Genomic DNA, 27,773 nt, shown 5'->3' with positions numbered 1-27,773 from the left:
TGGTGGGAAGCTTAATGATGATACAATGAAAGATAGGAGTATTCCCAAAATTGTACTTTGAGAAGAGTTTGGAATTCAAAGAACTATATTCTTCATGGGAGAATGGTGAATAATGCCTGAGTTCTAGCTTGTTGTTTGACAATTGTTTGGGGAAATCTCACTATGATGAAATGCCTTAGAGTAGCCCCACCTTTAGGAGTGCAATTAAGATGCTCAATAAATCTATTTAAATTCTAGCTTCTTCTAAACTCTTATCTTTTTTGGTTATCCCTTTTACATGAGCTATAAATTTTATATTTGATGAAAAGTATTCTCATACACTTGTTGCTAAGTCATAGATTTAGTGTACCGTGCAAATTGATCCCCACATGCATAACTTTCGATCATCTTTAACAATCATTACATAGCACTACATTGGGAGCTTGTAAAGTGGCAACCTTGTCATTAATGTGATGTGAATTTCAAATCTATGGTGAGTTACTAATTTGTTCAATTGGATAGAAGCCTTGAAATCATTGAAGTGGAAAATATAAATAGGCAAGCATTATCAAGACTTATATAAACCAATAGCTCATAAGATCAAGAAGGTAAGAAAATTATGAAGAACAACGCTTATGCCCCTAACATATTTGTCAAGAAAGTGACTTCAATCAGCATTGTATGCCAAAGTACACATTTAAGGTCCATTGTTGTACTTAAAAGGAGTATAGAGTTATTATATTTTGCATTGGAAGTGTAGTGCTGCTACAATGACCATTGAGGAGAGCTATGAAGACATGTTTTGTTGCTACAATTGAGGGGAGAGTTGTGAAGAGGACCATATTGAAGGGGCTTTAAAGGCAACCCTAAACAAAGCCTCGAAGGCAACCCCACTTAAGGAAAAAAAGGAACGTGAGAGAGAATAAGAGTGGGGTCACGCATAGACTTGCCAAACCTTTTAGATGTCAAATAAGGTCGGATTCACACGCATTGTGACGAAGGAAAAGTATGGGTTGTCAAGCTGATGTGGTGAGTGCTGGTGATTCAAAACCCATTTGCGGACGGTCGAAAATCTTAATCGGCGTAACCTCCACATAGACCTGCCAAACCTTTTAGATGTCAAATAAGTCAAGTTTGTTTGTGTAGCATGACATGTCATTTTTCTTTTCTTACCTAGGGACCGGCAGTCAAGGCATGAAGTGCCAAAGTTTAGATTATGTATGTTGGGGGAGGTTTGAGTAGTTTTCGGCCTCCTGTGAAGACTTATAGTCACTCTTTATTTTGAAATGCGATGTACCTGGAAACCGCCGTCCTCAATGGTTCTCTACAGCGATGTCGGGATGCTCTGAGGATTGCTGAACAGGTTCGTGGGATCGACCCGCCCTTTGATCCTCACAAGCCGCTCGAAGTTCCCCCCAAAGTACCTCGGCCCTGAGGCCCTTCCATCCCCCAGATCCAGATCGATGTAGTTGACATAAGCCGCCCTCGCAGGAGACTCTGTGACATAAGGTCCCATATACCCATACAGCTTCCTCAGCCATGCAATCAGGGCATCATCAGGTGACCCCGTGTCATCAGTCCATACAACTAGATACTGGATTACATACAGATTCCCTGCCCTGTGTGGGAATGCAATCGCATCTGCCTTTATTTGGTCCATCACGCCCCCGTATGGCTCGAATATCGTAAACCCCCCTGTGTTCTGCTCCATTATGTCAAAGGCCCCTGACAATGCCTTGGTTGTTAGAGCAATCTTCACATAATCTGACTTGGCCTTGAAGTAGTACCTGGTTGCTTGCTGTCTGCTCAGAAGAGCGGTCGGACCGGAAACCCCAGCGATGTTCGCAACCGCCTGTATGACAATGCATTCCATCTCTATAACAGACAGACTTTACAGAGTAGGCAACTACACGCAGCTTGGCTCCCTTATGGTGTTATTAAGGATAAAAAGAGCAGAGTAGCACGCAATTGTGTATGTTCCGAACAAGGTTTATACATTAGCTTACCTGAATCCAATTTCCTTGCTTGCAGTCTGATGCCGTTAGCCCCAAGGAGGGTAAGATCTTGCTCAAAAGAGTTACTGTATCATTGACGTCTCCCCAACACTGTCCATAAATGGAGGAAGCCATATCTGTGGCTGATCCACTTGTGACCCCAGCGAAGTTCATTGCCACAAACAGCTCTGGCGGGGCACTGGGCGCGACGCTCTGCCATTGGTATGCGAGGTCCACAATGGCTTGCTTGCCTGTCTTCATGACATTGAAAGTGGTGATGACAGCAGGAACAGGAACAAGCCTCAGCTTCCATGCCACCACGATGCCCCAGCTGCCCCCACCCCCTCCTCTAAGAGCCCAGAAGAGGTCAGTATCCTGAACACTGACTCTCTTGAGCAGGGTCCCATTGGCTAACACCATCTGTGCCTCCAGCACTGTGTCTGCTGCAACACCATACTTCCTTGACAGCATCCCATACCCACCCCCTGCCATGTGGCCTCCCACCCCGATGGTCGCGCAAGTCCCCGCAGTGAGGCCATATTGGGATGTTTTAAGAGAGATGGCATAGTAAAGCTCGCCCAACGTAGCCCCTGCTTCCACCCACACAGTCTTGGAGGCTGTATTGACAGCCACAGCATTCATGTTCATCAGGTCAAGTATGACGAAGGGGGAAGGTGCAGTCGAGGAGAGGCCCTCATAGCTATGGCCGCCGCTGCGCACGCGGAGCGCCCATTGGCCCATGCGGATGCAGGCCCAAGCATCCTGGACCTGCTTAGTGGAGGAAGGGAGGACAATGGCAGCTGGCTGGGGCACCCCAGGCTCAGTGAATCTGAGGTTCTGCAATGAGAAATTGAGCAGAGCAGAGAAGGTGGAAGGGTTGGATTGAGGGGTGGTGAAGTTGAGGATGCCTTTACTTGTGAAGCAAGAGGCCAAGCTATCCACAGGGGCTGCATGAAGCAAACAAGGAAAGGAGAAGAAGCAGAAGAGTATTATGCTTGTAGCTATGGTGACTCCTGCGTGGACATATGGGTGGGGATAGGGAGCTTGATCCATTTCAAACTGTCGAAGTGTTGGGACTCTGCATAACCGTGTAGAGATTATAAGGAATAATGCCTTTCAAAAAGACATAAGTTTTGATTGGAATTTTGTAAAGAAATGAAGATAAACTAAAATTCCTTGCCAGTCTACAATAAATGGTTCAATGAAACATATTTCCTCCCCCAACCTTGACATATATCCAAAGTCCCAACTCCATACGTCTTTATTGGTGTGAGATCTTTCTCCCTTCCACAAGCCAGCTCTTGACTACAATCCGAACTTGAAATTTGGGGCCCTTGAAGATTTAACAAGCATATACTAAGCCACCACTTTGGGCTCCTGAAAATATAGAACATAAACCTTTGACCTTTTGTTGACATGAGTTTCTTCTAGACACAAATGGTTTGGTGCCGCCCACGAAGCAAAGCCTAGGGATCAAAGTCATGCACCAACAATATTGAACCCACACTCAAATCCAATTGGGCTACTACTCCACCGGCACACAAGTTTCTTTTCATACCCTAGTTAAGCAAGGACTCCTAGTACTACATGATGAGGATATGGGTGATTGAACCAAGTGGTAGAACCAATCCTATAAGATGCACCTATAGATCTTATCACTTCTACAATTAAGAAATACTTTAGAATAGTTGCTTCGTAAACATCGTAATATTAATCACTTCATTTTGAAGTTTCACACAATGTTGCGCATTTTTCCATGGTAATGCATTACTATTGAAGAAATATTTTAGAAACCAATCCCATAACTTGGCATCTACAGATCATGTCACTTCTGTATTCAAAAGATATTTTAGAATATTTGCTCCATAGACATGATAAGGTTAATCACATCAATTTAAGGTTTCACATAATGTCGAACCATTGTTAAAAGCACCTTTCTTGTAGTAATGCATTATGTAATGATGTTTCTGTGAACACCAAATTGTAACTGCTACACCTGTTGTCATGGTTGAAGTTTAGCTTTCTAATTGTCAAGGAGTATTGATAAAATGTGGCAACAAAATTGTAACTTAGGTATTGGCGAGGGGGGCGGGGGTTGCCAAGGGTCACTCATAGGATTTTTAAAATAATAATTTTGCACATTTCAACATATAGAAGGGTGCCATATAAAGGGATTATTCACGGATTGAATAGAAAAGGATTGTGTTCTATTTAGGAAAAATTCATAGGCAAGGAAATTTTTAAATAGGCCTTGATCATACATGACGTAGAGGATTTACATAATACTAAACCTCCCAAAGGAGAATTCTATCCATAAAGATGGAGATTACAAACTTTAGGTATTTAACATGCCATTAATAAATCAATTTGTGGAAGTGAATAGATAAATTGTTTGTTTTCTTGCTATCTTTTCGATGCAAACTATATAACAAACATAATGTAGGTGACCTTTTTGTCCTTAGATTCTTCACTTCAAGTAACAATGGCAATAGCAACATCATGCTTTGTCAAGTCTAAGTTGGTATTGGACAATCCATTGGGGGCTTCATTGTATCTAGACATGTGCTATCATGTGCATTCACGGCCTAATTATCAATTTATCATGAATAAAACAAACCATTTTCCCATTAAATGTGTGAATATCACCATTAAATGATACCCCTTTATATGTAAAAAAAAGATCTAAGAAAGGGTTTTTTTAAATCCCTTTTGTTGAATCCACATGATAAATTTACACATTTACGAGTGAACCCAATCACCGGGGGGAGGAGGGGGCTACAACAAAAGTAGATCACATAGCCATGGGACTATGGATTGTGTATTTAAATGCCCAATGCATGCTCCTTCAATGTCCATATGTTTGATGAATTACTCTAGCCTTTACATGAGCAACAAAGAGGCAAGTTGACCAATTAATATTGGCTTAGATTGTCTACATAAACCTCAGCTAACTATCTTTGCCCTATTTCTAATTATTACTAAAAAGATGCTCAATACAAGAGTAATACATTATCCATTATCTTTTTATTACAAGAGCTATATTTACATTGATATTTGACATTATCTTCTCTTGAAATGCTAGAATGTTTCTACTCACACAATTGACTAATCATAATTTATATAAATCGAAGCACAATAATGTGGTGAATGTCTCTAAATTTATCCTTAAACTTATAAATATTAGTGTGAATTTAACTTATTTCCTTATATTTTTCTTTTATGTGAGTTTTGAAAGGCAAATTTGTAATCTTCCTATACCATAGAAATGTAGGTGATTATAAAATTTCAAAACTATAACTTAACATACTCAACTTATGAACACATAATTAGAAATATATGAACATTTAGTCAACTAACAAATAGTCGCCAACTAAAATTATCCCTAGCAAGAACTCTTGAGAAACAGAAGATTTGCACCAATGAATATCCACACCTACTACTCTAAATACTCAATAAGAAAGCTCATACAATTGAGGCATGTTCTTAAGAATGGGGAGCTTCATCAATAGTGAGCTATTGTCTATTATATTCCAACCTACATAGGGTGTGGATCAGACAAGAGATTATTAGTTTGGATACTATGTCTGTGCCCTTTGATTGGGAAGGCTACCAAAACAAAGGTATTTCCTTGCAATGTAGTTTGCTATGAACTATTGTGGCATAGATATGTTTTAGGCTCAACTTTGACATATTTATCTAGCTGCACTTTGCAAACCTATTCAAAACATTCTTCAATGTTGCATCTTTTCATTAAGGCAATGATGCAATTAGACATGAGAGGTGTTTTGAAGGTATCATGAGAGGAGGTGTTTTGAAGATACTTTAACTTTTATGTTCGTTGTTTAGGAATGCACATGTGAGGACTTCCCTTTGAAAAATGGTGTGCTTGGAATAACATGAGAGAGAGAGAGAGAGAGAGAGAGAGAGAGAGAGAGAGAGAGAGAGAGAGAGAGAGAGAGAGAGAGAGAGAGAGAGAGAGAGAGAGAGAGAGAGAGAGAGAGAGAGAGAGAGAGAGAGAGAGAGAGAGAGAGAGAGAGAGAGAGAGAGAGATGTGGGTATGCCATGAATGGGAGCTTCTTTATAGAGAGAGAGAGAGAGAGAGAGATGTGGGTATGCCATGAATGGGAGCTTCTTTATAAACAAATGTAAGCACTCTTGAGTGATTGAAGATTTGCATCAATGAATATCCAGACCCACTACTCTCAATGCTCTATAAGAAAGCTCATATAATTGAGATCTACTAGTTCTAAAGATGTTTTAAATTGATGATTAGTTGAGCAAACTTGATTTTCTCATATAGATCCTACGCGCAATATGCAAGAAGTCACACTAATATTGCATATAGATAATCTCATTAGGAAAATGATTTATCAACATATTCAATGTAGCTTTAGAGTTGATTTTAAAAATGTGCATAAAATTTGACTAGGCCAAATTGGGCCCTTGAGCCCATAGCTTCAAACTTAGTGCTTGTAATGATGCCTTCTCTTTCACATCTACCTACAAGCTCACTCTTCTTTAGCATGGGTGTGAGTGCCAAAACTAAAGCATACATGAGTGTGTTAGCACTATACTTAATCATACTATGTAGTAATTGCAAGTTTCAAAAAGTCTATTTCGCTAATCTAGATACTCTCTCAATACATCATGCCAAGCATGGTTATCTACATGGAGTCATATATCTATTATAGGCTTGAGGGTGTTTTAATGTTGAACAAAGGCTACCTTGGGTTTTTAAGTTAAAACAAGGATACCAAGGCATTTAAAATGGGGAAGTACTTGTACCATTCCCTCTATTTTTTTGCCATATTTTGATTTTTTTCCCTCCATGAACTCATTTTGACCTAAAAGTTCAGCATTGGAATTCTTTTGCCTCTCCTCTTTATTCTAGCTTTTTTTTTTGTGTTAAGCTCTATATTGAGAGTAATTAAGATTTTGAACATTTGCTTGCCTCTTCAATTTCTTTTGCTTGCACAATAGATTTTGAGCCAAACATAATTGTGTGTGTGTGTGTGTGTGTGTGTGTGTGTGTTTTCTCTCTTTGGTTGGTTTTTTAGTAATGCTTGATGTTAGTTCTAACTCTTGCTTTTTTCTTCTTGCGAAAATCTAACTTTTGGAAAACCGTCCATCTTCCCTCATAGAAATCTTTCCAAACAGAAGGTTTAAATTAATAATGTTAAAGCTTTAAGATTTGGTCACAATGCACAAGTGCAAAATGTTACAATTGTTAGATATGCCCAATCCTTGCCCTTGTAAGGTGCCACCAATGATCCATAGTGCTCTAAGTTGTAGGGCCCCCACTATGAAGAGAAGCCATGTGTGAGCCCTAACTTATATGTCAAATGAGGTCTATGTGATTTGATGGTAAAAAGGTCACCTTTGTGGATCTAGTCTTTGGGTTGGATAGAGCAGTTATGTTGGTAGCAATGCGAGGCACAATGCATCGAGTTGTAGGATATAGGAGTTATCAGAGGGACCCTTATTTTGGGATCTAGGGGCAATGAAAGTGGCCCCTAGCTGGGGGGTCTAGGGATAGCATCCTTGGCCCACCAATGGTAAAGGAAATATTCCCTAGCTAACTAGGGAAGGTTCATAATATGGTCAAACAAGTCAACCAAACTACCTCCCTGGGGCTATAAAAGAAAGCCCTCCTCATCCCAACATCATGATTAGCAGTGGCCTATAGCCCACTAAGACAAGGTGACCCTCTTCATCATAGAAAAGGGGTTAGCGTACTCCTCATCCTCCACATTGGTTCTTTAATGAAATGAATAGGACCATCATCAGGAGGATGAGTAATAATTCAATCCTAATGATCTATGGAAGCTTGAAATACCATATTAGAGAATTTGGGAATCTCCCAAGTTCCACTTTCAAATAAGAAGTAAAGATTTGACTAAGTGGCCAAATGTTAACCCCATATTTGAGAGTGGGACTTTTGGGGATTGCTTATATAGTATCTAGGGAAAATTTCACCTTCAAGTAAGGGGATAAGATTTGACCATGTGTCCAAATATTGATCACATTAGGAATTCCCATACTTTATGAAAATTCCCAAATTCTTGAATATGTAATTTTGAGGGGTCGATTTTAGTTCTCTATATTAGTTGTTTCTACTCTTGGGGAGCTAGAAGGCCAATGGTGGTGCTAACTGTGACTGTCTTGGATAGTTGAGACCACAATTGAATTGTGGATAACCAAAATTATGGTTAGGGCATGGGAATATTTGCGGGTCTCTACAATAAGTGGCTTCATGCCCAAAGCATCCATAGTTAGTACAAGTGCAAGCTCACCTTGAGTACTCTGAAGGGTGGTGGTATTTGCACAATGGATGCATGGCATATTTTGATGATAAGGTCGGGACAAGATTAGGGTTTCCACTATCTTTAAGAGCTCTTGTTGCTATTTCCTAACATCAGCAATAAGGTCTTGTGTGTCATTTGCTCCAATCTTCATGTGGCTCAATTAAGTGACTTGTCTGTTACATATGAATTTTTTAATCTTTGCTTCTCTCCTTGCGAAGGTCATCTACATGAATCATCTCATCGAGAACATCATTCATATTGGAGTATCTTTCCATCATGGATGATCTTGATGAAGGCTTTTGTTATGGAATTGATATTGAGTCCATTGACTACAACACGAATGGGCAAATGATAGAGAAAATCTTAATAGACCACAAGAGCTCTCAAATAGGAGGTTTGCTCTCAATCAAATTCAAATCAGAGTTGGAATGGTTGGAACACTTAGAAGTACTTGATTTTACCGATGACTAAAATGGCTAATAAAGAAGTTGATACAACCTTCGACACTTTACCCACGAAAAATATAGACTTGGAGATGGATGGGAGTGATGACTTTGGATGGGAGTCATGATTTTGACCTTGAAATTGTAGCACCCACAAAATCTCACAAGGCTTTAAAATGATACTTTTAGTCCATCTTAGACACATGCATCTCAAGAATATAGTACTAAACAACAAGTCCAAATCCAAGAGTTAGAAAAAGCCACAAGATCTCCCCAAACAATTTACAAAATATAAGAAAGAAGACGGGGTCTTTATTTTGATTGACCTCAAGAGAGAGGGGCAATGTAGTGATGAAACTTTTGATCCATCTTAGACACATACATCTCAAGAACAGAGCACCAGCCAAGAGTTAAATAAGCCACAATATCTCCCAAAGAATTTACAAAATATAAGAAAGAAGATTAGTTTATTATCATAATTGTCATCAAAAGAGAAGGGCAATCCAATGAACCTATTGAGGGCTTGACAATGATGGAGGTAAATCTTGTTGAACCAGGGAAACCCCCTAGACCAAACTACTTCATCAATGCTCTTAGGACAAAGTTTAAACAACATCTCATTAACCTACTAAAGGATTACTAAGATGACTTCACTTTGGAACTAGTCAAACCTCAAGTGCATACCACCCCAAGTGCTAACACATACAATCCCACTGAAAATTAACATCAAACTTGTAAAACAAACACCCAATCCTATGAATCCTCACCATGCACATCACGTTTGAGAAAAATTTATAAAAAGCAACATTCATTTATGAGATCGAGCACATAGATTAAGTACCACCCATTAACATGGTACTCAAGAAAAATGGGAAATTTTGGGAAGTTTCAAGTCTGCATCAATTATAAAATGCTCTAAATTGCAACTAAGCAAGACTATTATCCATTAATGTACATTGATCACATGATTGAATGAGTGTTAGGCAAGGAAACTTACAACTTCATCAACCATTTTTCTAGTTATAATTAGCTACAAGTTAACCTAAATGATAGTCCAAAGACCACCCTTGCCACTAAATGGGGAGTGTTTACGTACATTGTCATATCATTTCATTTGACTAATGCACCAGCCAATTTCCAACATTTGATGCATACAAACTTCAAGGATGTGTTGAGATGGTGATTTGAGGTGTTTGTTGACAATCTTTGTGTCCAATTGAGTTGGGAGGATCACTTTGAGGAACTTTGCTTGGCCTTTGAAAGGTGTCAAGAGTATAAGCTTTCCCTAACCTTCTAACATGTCTTGGGAGATTCTTGTTGAGCATAAGAAGAATACATCTCTCCTTCCCAACCTCTCCAGTTTTTTCCACAAGCAAGCTAAAAAAATTGTGCTAGTTTTTCCCCTTTCTACCTATCCACAATTGGCTTCACACAAAAGTCCTACTTTTCTCCTTCTTACCCTCTGCACATTCACTATATTTGGACACTTTTCCCTTGTCCCATGAGCAATGGACATTATCTTGGCAAGTGCTCACTTATTCTTGATACTTTCAGCCCTAACCATTCACACCTTTGCAAAGTACATGGTCACAGGTTTCATGGATATATCATATGTAAAATCCTTCTTACACTTGACAAGTCTTTGATGTATCCCAAACTATCACTCATACTCCCATATAGTTTTTAATACATAATCAACTTTTATTTTTCTTGCCAACACTGGTCATGACACACAAATGATTTTATAGTATTTCTACATAATTTGTAAGTTTTGCTAAATGGACATGCTGTGTTATGACATCCATACCCTCCAAACCTACATGTCCTCCAAATGGGCTACAACTACCCATCATCATTCCCAAGCTCAAATATTTTCTTAAAGTCATCATCTTCTACTTCAAGTTTTTCTTCTTCTTTTGCAATACCTTCTTCATTTACCTTGCCTTTCATCCTTCACAGCTTATGCTTTTGGATCTCTTTCCTTGACTATCTTGGTTCTCTTTTGTACCTTAGGTATCCATAAGTCAGCTCTATCCACCTTCGTTAAAGCATATGTTGCATATAGTACTTTTGCATCTCTGCAACTCCAAGTAAGCTTCAAAAATTTTGAAGCTTATCTCCTCTCAATGAGTTTATGAAGATGTTAGCTATCTAATCGTATGTAGTGGCATATACCAAGTCAATCTCACATGTAAGTATCTTCTCTCTCACAAAGTGATAATGCACTTTAATGTGTTTTATCCTTGTATAAAACACAATGTTCCTAGCCAATTGTATGCTACTCATATTGTCACAATGAATGACAACTAGACCATCTACTTGCATATCTAAATCACACAATAACTTCTATAGCCATACCACCTCACACGGTACTATCATAGTACCTTATACTCAGCCTCTTTATTCGATATAAAGCAACTATAGATTGCTTTTTGCTACACCATGTAACAGTTGCATTGCCAAGAGAAAACATGAATCTGCTAGTAGATCTTTTGTCAGACATGCTACCTGCCCAATCTACATTTGTGTATCTAAACACCTATATATCCTTACCTACATTATACAAAAGTCCATAATGTAAAGTGGACTTCATATACCTCAATGTGCATCTAACTGCATCCAAATGAGGCTTTGTAGGCATCTACATAAATTGACCAATAAGTCCAGTAGCATAGCTCAAGTTTGGCCTTGTGATAGTCATGTAAATTAAACTCCCTACTATCCTCTTGAACATACTAGGGTCTTCTATCTCATTCCCAAAATCAACACTCAACTTTACATTTTGTTCCAATGCCACTGAAAGAGGCTTACATTTTGTCATGACATACTTGACAACATATACAAGCTATACTACCTCCAGGTTAGCAATATGTCATCATTACATTTGATCATATTTGCTCATTGATGCTTTATGAGATACTTGGAGGATGTACTACTACTCCAGCTGTTATGTATACTTTTCAATATGTTGTGGCATGCTTTTGATATGAGATTTGGGTAGTGTTACATTGATCTTTGATGTGGTTATATGCCTTGCTTACTTCAATGGCTTACACAATTATGGGCTTGAAGAATCTATTGAGTTCTATGTTCCTGGAGTATACTTCATATATCTTGGATACTTGGATATCATGTACTTGATGTTTTGAGTTTGCATTGCTCATTTGGCATTTGATTTTGTTCTAGTGGGAGTTACCTATGCTACTTTGGATATTATATAGAGCTTTGGATTTACACAATTAATCTTAAGCTTACTTTCATCAAGACCGTGGGACACTTACTTCATGTACATGCTCTCTTGATATGTATTGGATGCAACTACCCTATAGTGGGCTAATGTGATCACTTACTTTGGACCTAGCACTTATATCTATCAATGTGTTGTTAGTGATATTTATATACTTTTGGGTTATGTATTTGAGCTTTTCTTAGTGGGTTATGTATTTGGAAGTTCTCCTCTCTTTAATACAAGATCTCTTATGTGCAAAATATTTGTGTCTATTGCATGTATAGTTAGTAATACATTGTAGTTGTGATAGCCTTCAATACCCAGTTGTTCCTGGTCTTTCTTTCTTGGTTGCTCGCACTTGGTTGTTGGCATATTATTGTAGTTTATTACAGCAACCTGCATTTCAATTTTATGCATTCTATCTAAGGGCAATCACTTGGATTTGATAGTTTCTTTATTACAATTAATGGACAACTCATCCTTCTATCAATTTCTCTTGCTCAAATTGGTTGTGATTTTGGGGCTGGTTTTCTATTATTTACAATAGCTTGTTTTTCCTAGATTGTGATTTCATCTCTTACATTATGGTTGGTGGGTCGAATGACATTATTATGTTTAATATTAAGAAGTTGAATGTCAAAAAGTGTAGATATTAGAAGGCATGAAGTTGGTAGGTTCTAGTGTAGAAATTGCAAATTAAGCCATTGAGACATGAGGATGTAAAACCTGAATGCTTTGATGCAAAGGATTGGGATGAATTGGATGAGTTATGTAAATATACAATCATTTTTTCACTCTCTAAGTAGATCTACTATAATATTGTCTCTGACGGGCAAACCACATGGGAGTTATGGGATAAGATTCACAATATCTATGACAAGAAAAGGCCTACCTCTTAAATGTATTGGTTGAATCAAATCATGGACCTTTGTATGAAAAAGGTGACCTCCATATCCATCCAGTTGAATGAGTTTCATCCTATTTTTAGCCCCTTGTCTTCGAGGGAATTGAATTTAAGGACAATCTTCCTCCCTTGTTCTTGCTGGTTACATGACTTGAGTTGTGGGACACATTGTGTACTGCTATATGTGCAAATATGCCTATTGATGGGCTGAAATTGTAGGAGATAGAGGGTGTGCTCTTGAATAAAGATGTTAATATAAATAATTTCAATGTTGCTTTCACCTCTCATATTTTGACAAATCAGAGGTAATATTGGTAGGATGGTAATGACTGGTGTGGGAGAGACTCTCAGAAGTCAGCTCATTCTCAGTCACATGGATAGTTTTGCAATAAGTCCTATGTTCATAGATCAATGTTGACTTGTCACTATTGTCGAAAGCAAGGCCATATTTGACCATAATGCCATAAAATACGTGATGACAAGCATAAGGAAAAGGGAAATTATAAAGTGCCAAAAAGAATGATAATTGCATCATTGTCCCTAGCAAGTCCAGTATCGAGATTGAAGAGATTAATGTGGTACATAATGATTCTAATGATGACTATATACTTGTAGCTTCTTCTCTTGATGTTTCATAGCTAACTAATGCCTCATCTACCTATACTCAATGTTGGCAGCTTAATTTAGGGGATTCATTTCATGTCACCCCTCATTGCGAGAGGTCCCACTCCTATCACAGCATGACAAGATTTGTTAGATTGGGTATTGACTTGGAATTGGATATTGTTCGTATTGAAGATATCCAACTACAATTTTATTCAGGCAATATGTTTACTTTGCATGATGCACACCATGTTCTAGCTTTGATTAAAAGCCTACTTTTAGATGGATAGTTGAATGATGCAATTTATATTGTATCCTTTGGTGATTCCTCATGGAAGCTTACTTGTGGAAATCTTATTTTGGCACAAAATGCCAAGTCTAATACTCTTTATCTCTTACTTTTATATGGGTCTATTGACCATATTTTGACAATGGTTGCAATATCACATGCATCATTCTAACATCACTTCATGGGCACATGTCATTAAAGGAAATGAACATCCTTACCCATTTGCAATATCTTCTATCCCTTGACTCTAAATCTTTTGATTCCTATGATCATTGTCTTTATGGCAAGCAAACTTGTAGTTCACATAAGAAATTTGGTATTACACACATGCATGAGCCTCTAGATCTTGTTCATTCTGATGTTCTTGAATCTATGCCCTACAAATCTTTAGGTGGTGCAAGTTATTTCATTATTTTCATGGATGATTACTCACATAAGGTCTAGCATACCCCATAAAGCAAAAACTGCAAGTCTTGGCTACATTTCAACATTGGCTTGCTTTTGTTGAGAACTAGTATGGATATAGGCTAAAATGCCTATGATCTGATAATGGAGGAGAGTGTATATCTAAAGCCTTTGAGAAGTTATGTGATGAGAGGGGTATTAGAAGCCTTTTAGAAGTTTTGTGATGAGAGGGGTATTAAGTGTTAGTTGAGTGCCTCATACACCCTATCTTACAATGGTATAGCTGAGTACATGAATATGACAATTTAAGAGTGAGTCCATAGTATATGTAGCCAATTAGTCTTACCACAACACTTTTGGGATAAGGTAGTTACTTCTACCGTATATTGATTAATTGATCCCCATGCACTACTCTTGACTATCAGGTTACAGAAGAGATACGGTCTAGAAAACCTCCATCTTATGCTCATTTGAATGTCTTTCATTGTGAGGCTTTTTGCCATGTGTCAAGAATCGTGTGGTGGAGGGACTTGCTTGAGCTGCTGCGCCAAACACACACTGTATACACAAGAGGAAGCTCACTCACGAACACAAGAAGAGAGATGGAGGCCAAAACGTTTTCTTGCTGATTTCTTCTTCTTCTTCCACACACTATACAATGTACACAAGTATAGATAAGATACAACATAAAGGAAAGTGGCTTTCTAAGTCAAACAATGCATAATCGCTACACTAATCGACTGGCGTTATATCTTTGCCAGCTGTAGGTAGGTGTAACAAACTAAATATAACAAGTGATAAGTCAGTGGCCATGTGAGTATCATAATGACCACCAACGTGCTAAGTGTAGATGTGCGGGCTCATCTAGCCAGGCTGTCCATCATCAATGTCTGCACGTGTTGAGATTGCCATGTCAACACCATGTTCCCAAGGATAAGTGAAATAAGATAGATCCTAAGTTTGTGAAATGCATCTTTCTTGGTTATGGGGGTGCAAGTAAGATGAGCTATTGCCTATGGAATCCACATGCTCAAAAGATCATCCACTACAGCTATGATGTTATTTTCCATTATGAAGAGAAAATGCATAAGCAGCCTGAGTAAGCCACTGAGGTATGGAGGGTGATATTTTAGGAGAAGCCTCTTGTTATTGTATATCTAGATAGATAACCTACATCAACTAATGCTCTAGTGGCCCATGACCTTGATTGTAGGCAAGATGTATAGGCCCCAAAACCTATTTTGTGGTGATCTATTAGAGATAGATATCAATATGATTGATTTATTCCCTCTATGGATTATGTTATGGAAACATATATTAGTGAGACTCTTGCCTATGATGAGGCCATACGTAGATGTGATAATCAGTGTTGGGATAGGACCATATAGTCAAAGTATGAATCACTACAAAAAAATCATATGTGGGATTTGATTCCTTTGCCTTGTGAAAAATATGTTTTTCCATGCAAGTGGATGTAGAAGCTAAAAAGTACCCTTGGATACCCCAAGACAACCTATAAGGCTAGATTGGTTGATAAGGGTTTTAAGCAAGAGCATGGTGTTGACTTTGATGAAGACTTCTCTCCTATCATCAAGTTGACAACCCTACACTTGGTTTGGCTTTGGTTGCATAGCTAGATCTAGAACTCTATCAGATGGATGTCAATACAACTTTCTTATATGGGGACTTGCATGATGAGATTTATGTGCAGTAGCCTAAGAGCTTTGAGAAAAAAGGCCCAGAACACCTAGTGTGCAAGTTGAGAAAGAGTCTTTATGGACTTAAGCAATCACTTAGGGAATGGTACCAAAATTTTGATACTTTCATGCATTTACAATGATATACCATAGTAATATGAATCTATGTTTATGCACAAAGAAGAAGTGTAATGGCAACCTTATGATTTTGATACACTATGTTCATGATATGTTGATTGTTGGGAGTGCTCATAATGAGTTGGATGCCTTGAAAAATAAGCTAAAGAATAACTTCGAGATGAAGGATATGGAATATGCCTCATATATTATTGGGATACACATTACATGTGATCACTCTAAGGGTCTCCTTTACTTATCGTAGAAGGAGTACATCTAGCATGTTCTTTAGTAGTTTCATATGAAGAATCTTAAGCCTATTGGTTGTCCTTTACCTTCTCATGTAAAGGTTAGTCATGACAATTGTCTAGAGTCTGATGAGTAGAAGGCTGAGATGACTAAGATCCCTTATGCATCTGTAATGAGTCATTTGATGTATGCTATGATAGCCACTTGTCCTGACATAGCATTTGCATTTGTAGTGGGAGTTGTAGCACACTATATGGCTACACCTAGTAAGTTGAATTGGGATGTTGTGAAGGGCATCATGAGTTACCTTAAGAGCACTGCACATATGTGCATATGTTATGGTGGCCAGGATACAGGAGTCATAGGTTTCACTCACTCTAATTATACATTATGTGTAGATAGTAGAAAGTCTACCTATGGCTATGTCTTCACCTTTGTTGGAGGCACTATTTCTTGGATGTCTAGGGTGCAGAAATAAACAGCACTATCTACTACAAAGATAAAGTATATTGTAACCACTACGTCTTACAAGGAGGCTCTTTGGTTAGGCCGTCTAGTAGTAGACCTTGGTGTTATTGATGTGGTCCCTACACTACATTCAGATTCTAATTAAGCCATTCAGTTGGCCAAGAATCTCGTCTTCCATGGAAAGACAAAGCACATTGAGGTGCACTATCACTTCATCAAGGAGGTGGTAGAGGAAAAGTCTATTGAGCTTATCAAGATCTCGACTAGCAAGAATCATGAAAATCTACTCACTAAAAGTCTCTCAGTGGAACGGTTTGCCTTTCTTAGGAAGACGATGGGCATAGGATGAGACGAAGTCTATTCCTCATCCTGTTGTACTTTGTGTAGATTTGTACTTTTTCACTTTTTTCTTATTCTCTCCTCACTAGAGGCACATTCACCTTTAACTAGGAGGTTGTTGGGGGTAGTAAAGGTATCTTTGCCTAACTGCATGTGTATTCATTATACTGATAACACCCGCACATGTACACTACAGGTGGTGGGGACTCATCATTGTCACTTTATTATTTATTCTTTCAACAACATTTGAATAAGGGAAGGCTAATCGCACATTGTGACTATTGGAGTTCCCACATATAGTCTCTCTCTCTCTCTCTCTCTCTCTCTCTCTCTCTCTCTTGCTCCATCTACCATAACTCTTGCTTTGCTCTTACTTTTGCTTGTGTGCTTTGACTCGAGCTCTACCTTTTAGAACCCAATGAGACTCTATTGCTAAAGTTTGCATGCAAACCCATGAATCCATCTCAAACAATACTGCTTCCCATTTTCCATACTCATTATTTGTATTGTATACTTAGATAGTAGATATGGAATCACGAGGTCACCTTTGTTGACATCTAGATGCCATTGGAATGAATATAAGAAGAATGCTACTTAGAAGAAGAGGAATGCAAGTAAGAATACTTCAGAGTGATAGTAGATATGGAGATGAAAGGAAGAGAGAAGTTGGGATGTGTAGAAGAAAGGGAGAAGCTAAGGGTTGTATGGCTATGCCTATGTAAACATAGAAAAATGAGATATTTATAGAATGGAGGTAAGAGAATGACTAAAATGGAGTCATTTCTTGCAAAAAGATGCCAAATAACACTTTTTTGACTATATATGATATAGGAAGAGGTTTTAAGGGAGGGAGGAAAGTTTTTTTAAGAGGGGAAATTTTTTCAAATTTTGGGGTACCTTTTTGGTTGCCAAGTGGGACCTATTTGACATGGGGTAGTAAAAAGTGTTGGAGGGGGGGAAGGGATAAAGGAGACATAGGGGGATAAGCTTATAAGTGGTAGGGACAAGGGAATCGTAAAAATAATTTCATATTATATCATAATATATAATATAAGAATTACCACTAATAAACACATAAAAGTTGGGAACACTAAAATATAACTAGTAAGGATAATAAAATAATCATTTAATAAGAAAGTGAGTGAATATTCAACTCAACTCTGCAAAATATATCCATCACTAATCTCTACACATCAATCAAGTCTAACCATGGATAAAGTTAATATAAGAACCAAATAAATCATTTTTATCAACATTAAAAATATTCAAAATAAACAAATATTAACCATATTTATGATTCAGCCAAGGGCACTTGACTATAAAGAAGTTAGCCAATCAATCCAATAATAAGTAAATGTATATATTGCAAAATCATGTGTCAAATGTATCACCTATATACTTGAATGCAAGTGATACACTCAAACTGACCAAAATATCTTCACTACTTTTTGAGTAGGGAGAACCATCCAAGGTTATTTTATGTCTACCCCATTTGTCATCTCCATGGTGAAGAACCTGTTCTTCTTCTATAAGCAAGACAACAGTAGCTTATAAGTTTCATCCCAAGCAACAAATACATACTTAAAATAAAAAATGTGATCTAATCCAAGTCCTTATACATTGAACCAAACATTGAAGAGAGAGAGCGAGAGGGGGGGAGGGAGGGAGAGACATGAACATTTAAATTTAATTAAATATTATAATTAGACCAAATACCAAGCATTCTGTAGAGATTATTACTCTCATATGCATTACATTGCAAAAATCAACAAAGTTCTATCTAGATTGCAAGACACAATGCCTTTTCCTATAGACCAAACCTCAAGAAAGAGGCATCACATCACATTGCAAGTACCCAATACATTTTACTTAGTTTAGCTTCACCACATCAAAACTAATGTAGGCCCCACAAAAAGGAAGCACACATCACCACAAAAAAAGTGGTGGCCCAAGCACTTTAAAACAATATAATAGCTCTATGGAGTAAATGGCAAGTGCATGATCGACACATGTGCATAAACTCATGTGCAATTCCATCAACTCATTCATCTTGGTCTCGAGACATTTAAAGTCCAAAGAACTTGAAGTAGTCTCTGTGTTCAAAGAACCCTTGTTGTTCTTGTAGATTTAGCAACACGCGTTTCTTGTTGCCTTGCCACTTCTTTCATTTTTTGCACACTAACTTTTCTAACTCTATTAGACTCCACATGGTTGCAACAACCTATACAAATGATTATCTCCAAAAAAAGTACACAACACCTTGTCATAAATACAATTAGAACTATCTGCCATATCCATGCGAATGGCTCCAAGTAGACAAGCGTCGAAGAGACGATGTCATGGCCGTTTTCTTTAATTCCACTGAATCAACTGCATTCAATGGCGTCGAATGCACTATGTCTGGAACATTGTCCATGACATTGCTTTGTTCCATGATGACTACATGAAACGAGAGTATAAGAGTTCCAATAGAGAAATCTCAAAGCTACTCAAAAAACCAACCGATAAACACATTTGCAATCAAAAACCCTAAATCGAAGGTGACCCAAACTCAAAGATAAAAGAATAGTCACGCGCATGAGCACATGTGTAACTGGTCATACATGAGCACATGCATTCATGGTGCTTGCCAAAGGCCAATTAATAACCCCTCTCTCTCTAATGGATGTCCCTTCATCCACATTTGCACACGACTCTCATTGCCGAAGGCCTAGCAAGCACCACTCAAACTTGAAAATATGCTAGTCTTGAGCGTATTCGAGACTTGAAAGCATAAGAATAAACATGCATTAGGCCCAACATGCATAAGCAAATGCGTATATGCCCATGGTGAGCACATGCGTACACAGTGCTCAATAAAGGCTAGCCAAGCATTGTCTAATATCCCCCCCTTTCTCTCTCTCTCTCTCTCTCTCTCTCTCTCTCTCTCTCTCTCTCTCTCTCTCTCTCTCTCTCTCTCTCTCTCTCTCTCTCTCTCTCTCTCTCTCTCTCTCTCTCTCTCTCTCTCTCCAAGCCTTGCCAATGGATGTTTGTTCGTCTACATCCGTATGTAGGGCTTGCCAGAGGGTCGAAGGTGTTGTAGATCCAAAGGTGTTTGAGGCTCCAAACTGAAATAATACCAAGGTGAAAGATGGAAAAAGAAACCATTAAAATGGCTCTAAAAAAGTTTTGTAATCTAGAAGAGATAGACAACATATTTCAAAAGGGAGACTTTCATCAATCAAACAAGTCAAATAAGAAGTCTTGTAGAGGTTATATATACACTAAGCAAACCATAGATCTGGGATGTGCTTATGTGGTGATTCATTCAAGTTAACATTGCCAAAAACCTATCAAGATAAACTTTGAAGGAAGCAAGTTGCACATCAAGGGCAATGTTCTCTAGTGTAAGGGGATGAGCCTACAGCGATTCATCTGGGTCAACATAGCCAAGAACCTATTAAGACAAACTTTCAAAGAAGTAAGTTGAACATCAAGGGAAATGTTCTTAGATACGACCAAGCCCTCATTCTTGTGAGTGATTAACTCACATACTCCATCCTCTATATGACCTACACTATTAATAAGATCTTTCATCTTCTCGTCACGATCATCCAAGGATCCAACATGTGGCTAATGTTTCAAATATGGTCATATAAATCCCCTATATAGCCCTTGATTTCTTCCAAGTCATCCTGTATCCTCACTTCATCACCAAGGTTCCCTTCATATTTCTCCCCCAATATTCTCTCAATCCTCTGTAGATGGCTACCAATGTTCTCACTAAGAGAAATCGAAGCTTTTGATGTCAAAATAGTGTCTTCACTTGCTTCTTAATCCTATCCAAGTGACAAATGAGTCTCAAGACCCCAATAGAACTATCATACCCTCCAACATGCTTGAGTGCATGACGAATTGCCTTACTCCTTGTAACCTCTTTCACCTTGTGCATACCCATTTGCATGCTAGGAATGCATTGTACAACATTTGATGCAAACACGTTCTTGTTTGCTACAAAAGCCTCCATGTTGCATAAAACACATTTGTTAACATTAAGGTGCATATCAACTATCCTTAAAATTTAGAAACTGTGAAAAATCTTAGACAGCATTAGATTAGCCTTCCAATGCATTAACATACGTGCTTTACACCATGTGATCAACTACAATAGGATTTGCTATAACAAGCATCACTTGGAGTGAGGTTCCAATCTGTTTATCTCACACACAAAACAAGTGGATCTTTCAATAACTCATATACAGGTCATGCACATGTCTTGAAGGTGCAATTGGAGTATTTCAAGCAAATTCCCATGATTTCCTAGTAGGCGAGAGTTTAGAGTTAGTCACAATGGATGTATTCATCAATTGGAGTATTTCAAGAAAATTCCCATGGTTTCCTGGTAGGTGAGAGATTAGAGTTAGTCACAATGGATCTATTCACTTGTATATCCCTATGAATATATCCATCATGATACAAAACCCCTCTCTTAGTCTCAAGTCTAACAATTTGTCTTTATTCACAACCCATGGACAAATTCAAAGTTCTCTATAATTATACCCACCTCACAAATTGTAATGAGCAAAGTCAAGGATGGATCTTTTAATGTACCTAATGTTACAATGACCAGTGAGTTGGCCTTTTAATTGGAATGAGGTTTTTTCCCCAGACAAAGAGTCTCATTGCTTATGCACACTACACAACATCCTTTCCTAGAAAATCATGCCCTGCAATGATGCAACAATCCCCATCCCAAGCAATAAAACCCACATTAAAAAAGTCCCAAAGTTTTAAAATGTCAAAAATAGGGTTTTTTATGTCATCAAAGTTAAAGTATTATTATATGCATACCAGCCTCATGAATTGCACCCTTGGACCTTTATAGTCCAAGGGTGCACAACACACAATATCATTCCCTAGAAAAGCACATGAGTTGATAATCCATGAAGGACATAAGTATAGAAATTTGTAGTCCTTACATTAGAGCTCAAGATATATGGCTCCATCTTGGTACCTATAGGGGTTGACAATATAACACATATCTTAAAATTAGTACAGAAGATAATAAAATAAACATAGATTTAAATCCCCATATTGTTGATATCTTGCACTCCATGTCTTAAAATGCATATCTTAAAATGCTTATTCTAACGTAATGTAAATCCTTATATTTTAAAGTGTGTGGGAAGGTATTCTCTATATGAATCCAACATTAAAAATTCAACTACTTCAAAAGCTGAGAGAGAGAGAGAGAGACACACACACACACATACATACACAATTTTTTCCTATAAAACCAAATTATTACACAAACTCAAATCAAAATACAAAAACTTTGCACTCTACATGATACTCTCCGAGAGAGAGAGAGAGAGAGAGAGAGAGAGAGAGAGAGAGAGAGAGAGAGAGAGAGAGAGAGAGAGAGAGAGAGAGAGAGAGAGAGAGAGAGAGAGTACTGAATCTTCCACACTTCGTGTACTAAAATCAGTGTAGAACATAATAAAATAAACATAGATTGAAATCCCCATATTGTTGATATCTTAAGATGTTGATATCTTCCATTTCATTTCTTAAATTTCATATTTTAAAATGTTTATTCTAATCCAATGTAGATCCTCATATTTAAAGTGCATGGGTAAGAGTTCTCTATATAAATTCAACATAAAAAAACTCAACTCTCTCTCTCTCTCTCTCTCTCTCTCTCTCTCTCTCTCTCTCTCTCTCTCCTCTCTCTCTCTCTCTCTCTCTCTCTCTCTCTCTCTCCTCTCTCTCTCTCTCTCTCTCTCTCTCTCTCTCTCTCTCTAAGCAACCAACCAACCTAATAACTAATCTACTTCATACCCTATGAGAGAGAGAGGGAGACAGAGTCCATAACTATTTGATCAATCAATTTTTCTCACCCTCTCCCCCTCCCATACCTAATTTATTTATCAAGTAATTAAAATCAATAAACCAATAATTATTAATCAATATCTAGCTCTCTCTCTCTCTCTCTCTCTCAATAAAATTCATAATACTCAATAAAACTAATAAATAACCAATAATTAATAATCTCTCTCTCTCTCTCTCTCTCTCTCTCTCTCTCTCTCTCTCTCTCAACTAAAAACTCAACTAATAATAATAACTAACTAACTATTAACTTAACTAACCATATTATCTTAATCTTAATCTCAATTCTTACTGTTAATAATTTTAATCAACCATTAAATAATAATTATCAATGAAATTAACTATGCTCAAATTAACAACTAACTAACTAACAAATAAAATCTATACTACCTCTATACTACTTTCTTATTTTGGCTCTTGGTTCAATTATCTCCCGAGCCTTCATTTTTCCCCTGGAGCCCATACATTGATTTTATGATTTTATGATCCATACATGGTCTGTGATCATTGAGGCTAGTTGAGGTGGCTTTAATGCTCGACATACTGTCTCTCTCTCTTCTCATGATTATAGATTATAGATAGATAAGAGAGTAGTGTAGATTCTCTTTCTCATTTTTTATTTTGCAGGCTTGCAAGCATGCTTACGCTTATGATTCTGGGAGCAAACTGGTGGGAGCTTGGGGACAACTAATAACTAACAATTATTAATCAATTAATTAATAATTATATATCTATAACTATAATAACAAAATAACTAATCAAAATCAATGACTAACAATAACAGTAACAATGAACATTGAAATTAACATTAACAATTACAATACAATTAATCAATAACAATAATTAATAATAATAATTAAAAATATTAACCTAATAACTAATAATAATAATAAATATAATATAATAATCATATAATAATAATAACTCATCACAGTGATAACAATAACAACAACAATAATAATATAATAATAACTATAACTAACTAACAAATACATACAATATAATAAAATTATACAAAAAAACTAATAACAACTAACTATTAACTTGACTAACCATCTTATCTTAATGTTAATTTTAATCTTAATCAACTATTAAGTAAATATTAATAAATAATTATAAAAAATATGCTCTAATTAACAACTAACTAACTGACTAATACAATATAATATAACTATATAAAAACAACTATCAATATTTGTATCTGTATCTATAACTATAATTTAATATAATAGAATATAACTATAATAATATAATTATATTTTATTATAACTAAATATTATTATTAGTTATTATATTATAATATAATAACTATAATGATTAGTTATCAATCAATCATTCATAGATTATTATTAATAATAAGAAACCATAAACTATTAGTAAAGGTACCTTTGCCTAACTGCTCAAGTATTCATTATACTGACAACACCCGCACATGTACACTACAGGTGGCGGGTGTCCATCATTGTCACTTCATTCTTTATTCTTTCAACAACATTTGAATAAGGGAAGGCTTGTTGCACATTACGAATATTGGAGTTCCTATATATAGTGTCTCTCTCTCTCTCTTGCTCTTTTGCTCCATCTACCATAGATCTTGCATTGCTCTTACTTCTGCTTGTGTGCTTTCACTGGGGCTCTACCTTTTAGAACCCAATGAGACTCTATTGCTAAAGGTTGCGTGTAAACCCATGAATCCGTCTCAAACAATACTCCTTCCCATTTTCCATACTCATCAATTGTATTGTATACTTAGATAGTAGATATGGAATCACGAGGTCACCTTTGTTGACATCTAGATGCCATTGGAATGAATTTAAGAAGAATGCTACTTAGAAGAAGAGGAATGCAAGTAAGAATACTTCATAGTGATGGTAGATATGGAGATGAAAGAAAGAGAGAAGTTGGGATGTGTAGAAGAAAGGGAGAAGCTAAGGGTTGTATGGCTATGCCTATATAAACATAGAAAAATGAGATATTTATAGAATGGAGGTAAGAGAATGACTAAAATAGAGTCATTTCTCACAAAAAGATGCCAAATAACACTTTTTTGACTATACATGGTATAGGAAGAGGTTTTTTTGGGGGGGGGGGGGGGAGGAAAGTTGTTTTCAGAGGGGAAAATTTTTCAAATTTTGGGGTACCTTTTAGGATGTCCAATGGGACCTATTTGACATGGGGCAGTAATTTTTAAAGAGGTAATCCATATGTTAGCCAAAATTAGGTCTATTTGCTAGAGCCACGTCAATCCTAGCTAGTCAAAGGGGACATGGGGGGATAAGCCTATAAGTGGTAGTAGGGACAAGGGAATCATAAAAATAATTTCATATATCATAATATATAATATAAGAAGTACCACCAATAAACCCATAAATTTTGGAAACACTAAAGTATAACTAGTAAGGATAATAAAATAATCATTTAATAAGAAAGTGAGTGAATATTAAACTCGACTCTGCAAAATATATCCATCACTAATCTTTACACATCAATCAAGTCTAACCTTGGATAAAGTTAATATAAGAACCAAATCAATCATTTTTATCCACATTAAAAATATTCAAAATAAACAAATATTAGCCATAATTATAATTCACCCAAGGGCACTTGACTATAAAGGAGTTAGCCAATCAATCCAATAATAAGTAAATGTATATATTGCAAAATCATGTGTCGAATGTATCACCTATATACTTGAATGCAAGTGATACACTCAAACTGACCAAAATATCTTCACTACTTTTTGACTAGGGAGAACCATCCAAGGTTATTATCCCCTTGAAAAGCTACCACGATGCATACATGGGAAACATCCAAGGTCATCATCCCTCTAGCAATCAAAATGATATTTCCTAGCGAGATTGAAATTGACTTTTTGTGGAAAGGTAATAATATTAAATGGGATAACATTCACGTTAGTATGGCTCAATACTCCTTACCTTCAAATATGCCTAGGCACTAAAAATTCTAAACTTTTGTATCATCTTCATTAGAGGGGATCCAAGAAAAGAACATATATGTTGGATTTATTTAGTCATAATTGGTTTCACTTGTAAGTTGTAAAATAAATCACATTCCATAGATGAGTTCCATTGATGATTTTCTTTCAAAAATACGGATTCATGACTCTTATTGCTATAAAAGGAGCCATTGAGTTTGAAAATTCACTATTTTCAAAGCACACATTTATTAGGAAGATCTTGATATGTAAAAAAACCAATTGCAAGTCCCTTATGTCTACCCCATTTGTCATCTCCATGGTGTACTTGTTCATCTTCTCTAGAGCTACAAAGAAGTCAACCTTTGTAGGAAAAGTAAGAATGGCTTACTAATGTTGAATTGTAATATACTTGATGTCAAGTTTGTAGGACACAATTACTTGGTCTCAAGCTCTAAATAGGCTTTATTTGGATTACAAAATAAGATAGCCTTTAGGAGCTACTTTAGAATCATTTTGATAGTTGTAGAGTTTATATTTTGAAGTTTCATTACCCTTAAGAGGCAATGAAGACAGTAAAGGATGCCAACTCTAAGTGTCAAATTTCCATTTTGAAAATGGATATTTTTCAAACTTCATTACATTAATTTAGGTACCATCCATCCATAAAGTGCACTTGTAATTTATTTTCTCTAGTACTTATAGATGAGAGAATATTACCTTTTTTGTGACACTTAGTGAGAGTCATGCTCACTTCTATGCAAGTTGTAATATCTTGGAGTTAAAATCACAAGACCCTCAATAGGGTCAAAGCATTTAACTTGTATTCCCTTCACTTAGACTTAGGGCCAACTAAGCTTTGATTGTACACATAAGTTAAAGTGAGTATTGGTTATGAGCCACAAAGTAGGATTTAGTACCCACCTTTAAGTGGAAAATTCTAATTGTAATCTTAAAATATAAAAGATGAAAAAATGAATAGAGAGCTTTATCATGTGTGTGCAACTTTGTGAGCTCAAGCTTACTTATCATTCTCTTATTTCCACTATAGCTAGCTATATATATATATATATATATATATATATATATATATAGAGAGAGAGAGAGAGAGAGAGAGAGAGAGAGAGAGAGAGAGAGAGAGAGAGAGAGAGAGAGAGAGAGAGAGAGTGTGTGTGTGTGTGTGTGTGTGTGTGTGTGAATGAGTGAGTGAGTGAGTGAGTGTGTGTTGGGGGGGGAGCACAAATTTAAAGAGTGAAGCCCCCTCTTGCATTCCATTCATCTCCTTCTCTTCTTCTTCATCTTCTCTTCTATATAGCATCTTGAGGCATTCATATTCATTGAGAGTGTGAGAGAGTGAGGGACCATAAGGAGAAGGTTCTTCTCCTCTCTATCTTATTTACATCCTCTTGGTCGTTTGGAGTGAAGCATCATGGCGGCGGCAAACCAAAGGCTTGGTTTGTGGAACACATTCACTTGGATTGTGTGGCTATTTACTTCTTTTGACTATGGACTGCAATGAGGAGACGAGTGTAATAGATAAGCCTACGACAACATGAGAGAGAGAGAGAGAGAGAGAGAGAGAGAGAGAGAGAGAGAGAGAGAGAGAGAGAGAGAGAGAGAGAGAGAGAGAGATGTTAGCTTAGAGATAGAGTATGCATCAACTAGGCAAGAGCCACATCAAAGTTGAGATCTTAAAAGAATAAGAGTTCCTTTCAATGTCCCATCATGGAGTGCTCGTTGAGACCAACAAGTTTCTTATGGCATCAAAAAGGTAAGAAAGCAAGAATGTCATCATAACCTAGCTTAAGTGCTTTATGGAAGTTTGATATGCAGTGTAACCACTACAATACTTCAATTGCAAGTTGCACATACAAAAATTATAATGTGTTCCCTTGTATGTCAAAAAGCACATATCTAGTTGAAACTAACGCATACCACTTGCAAGATGA

The 27,773-nt window shown here is 36.9% G+C and overlaps 1 protein-coding gene across 2 annotated transcripts; it reads right to left on the bottom strand.

The window, feature by feature from the left end:
* Window positions 1-686: 686 nt before the first annotated feature.
* Window positions 687-3,148, bottom strand: LOC148024600 (berberine bridge enzyme-like D-2). Of its 2 annotated transcripts, none has more exons than XM_087694223.1 (3): window positions 1,986-3,148; window positions 1,277-1,831; window positions 687-1,088 (listed from the first exon to the last, which is right to left on the bottom strand). In XM_087694223.1, exons 1-2 carry the CDS (start codon window positions 3,024-3,026, stop codon window positions 1,304-1,306), a joined length of 1,569 nt encoding a protein of 522 aa, XP_087550349.1. In that variant the 5' UTR covers window positions 3,027-3,148; the 3' UTR covers window positions 687-1,088; window positions 1,277-1,303. The 2 variants fall into 2 exon arrangements, with proteins under 2 accessions (XP_087550349.1, XP_087550348.1); XM_087694222.1 differs by having other exon boundaries at window positions 687-1,079; window positions 1,986-3,146.
* Between the last annotated feature and the right edge of the window lie 24,625 nt (window positions 3,149-27,773).

The sequence above is a fragment of the Lygodium microphyllum genome, chromosome 15 (genome assembly GCF_053477565.2).
Source record: "Lygodium microphyllum isolate KBCC chromosome 15, Lygodium_microphyllum_v1.1.10, whole genome shotgun sequence".
NCBI classification, from domain to species: domain Eukaryota; kingdom Viridiplantae; phylum Streptophyta; class Polypodiopsida; order Schizaeales; family Lygodiaceae; genus Lygodium; species Lygodium microphyllum.
The sequence above is the reverse complement of the archived record's forward strand: the minus strand, read 5'-3'. Positions and strand labels throughout refer to the sequence as shown.

Coding starts and splice junctions, on each gene's coding strand:
- LOC148024600 (XM_087694223.1), bottom strand. CDS start 3,026: ATGGATCAAGCTCCCTATCCCCACCCATATGTCCACGCAGGAGTCACC. Junction 1,832..1,985: donor AGCAAGGAAATTGGATTCAG/GTAAGCTAATGT, acceptor ATTGTCATACAG/GCGGTTGCGAACATCGCTGG.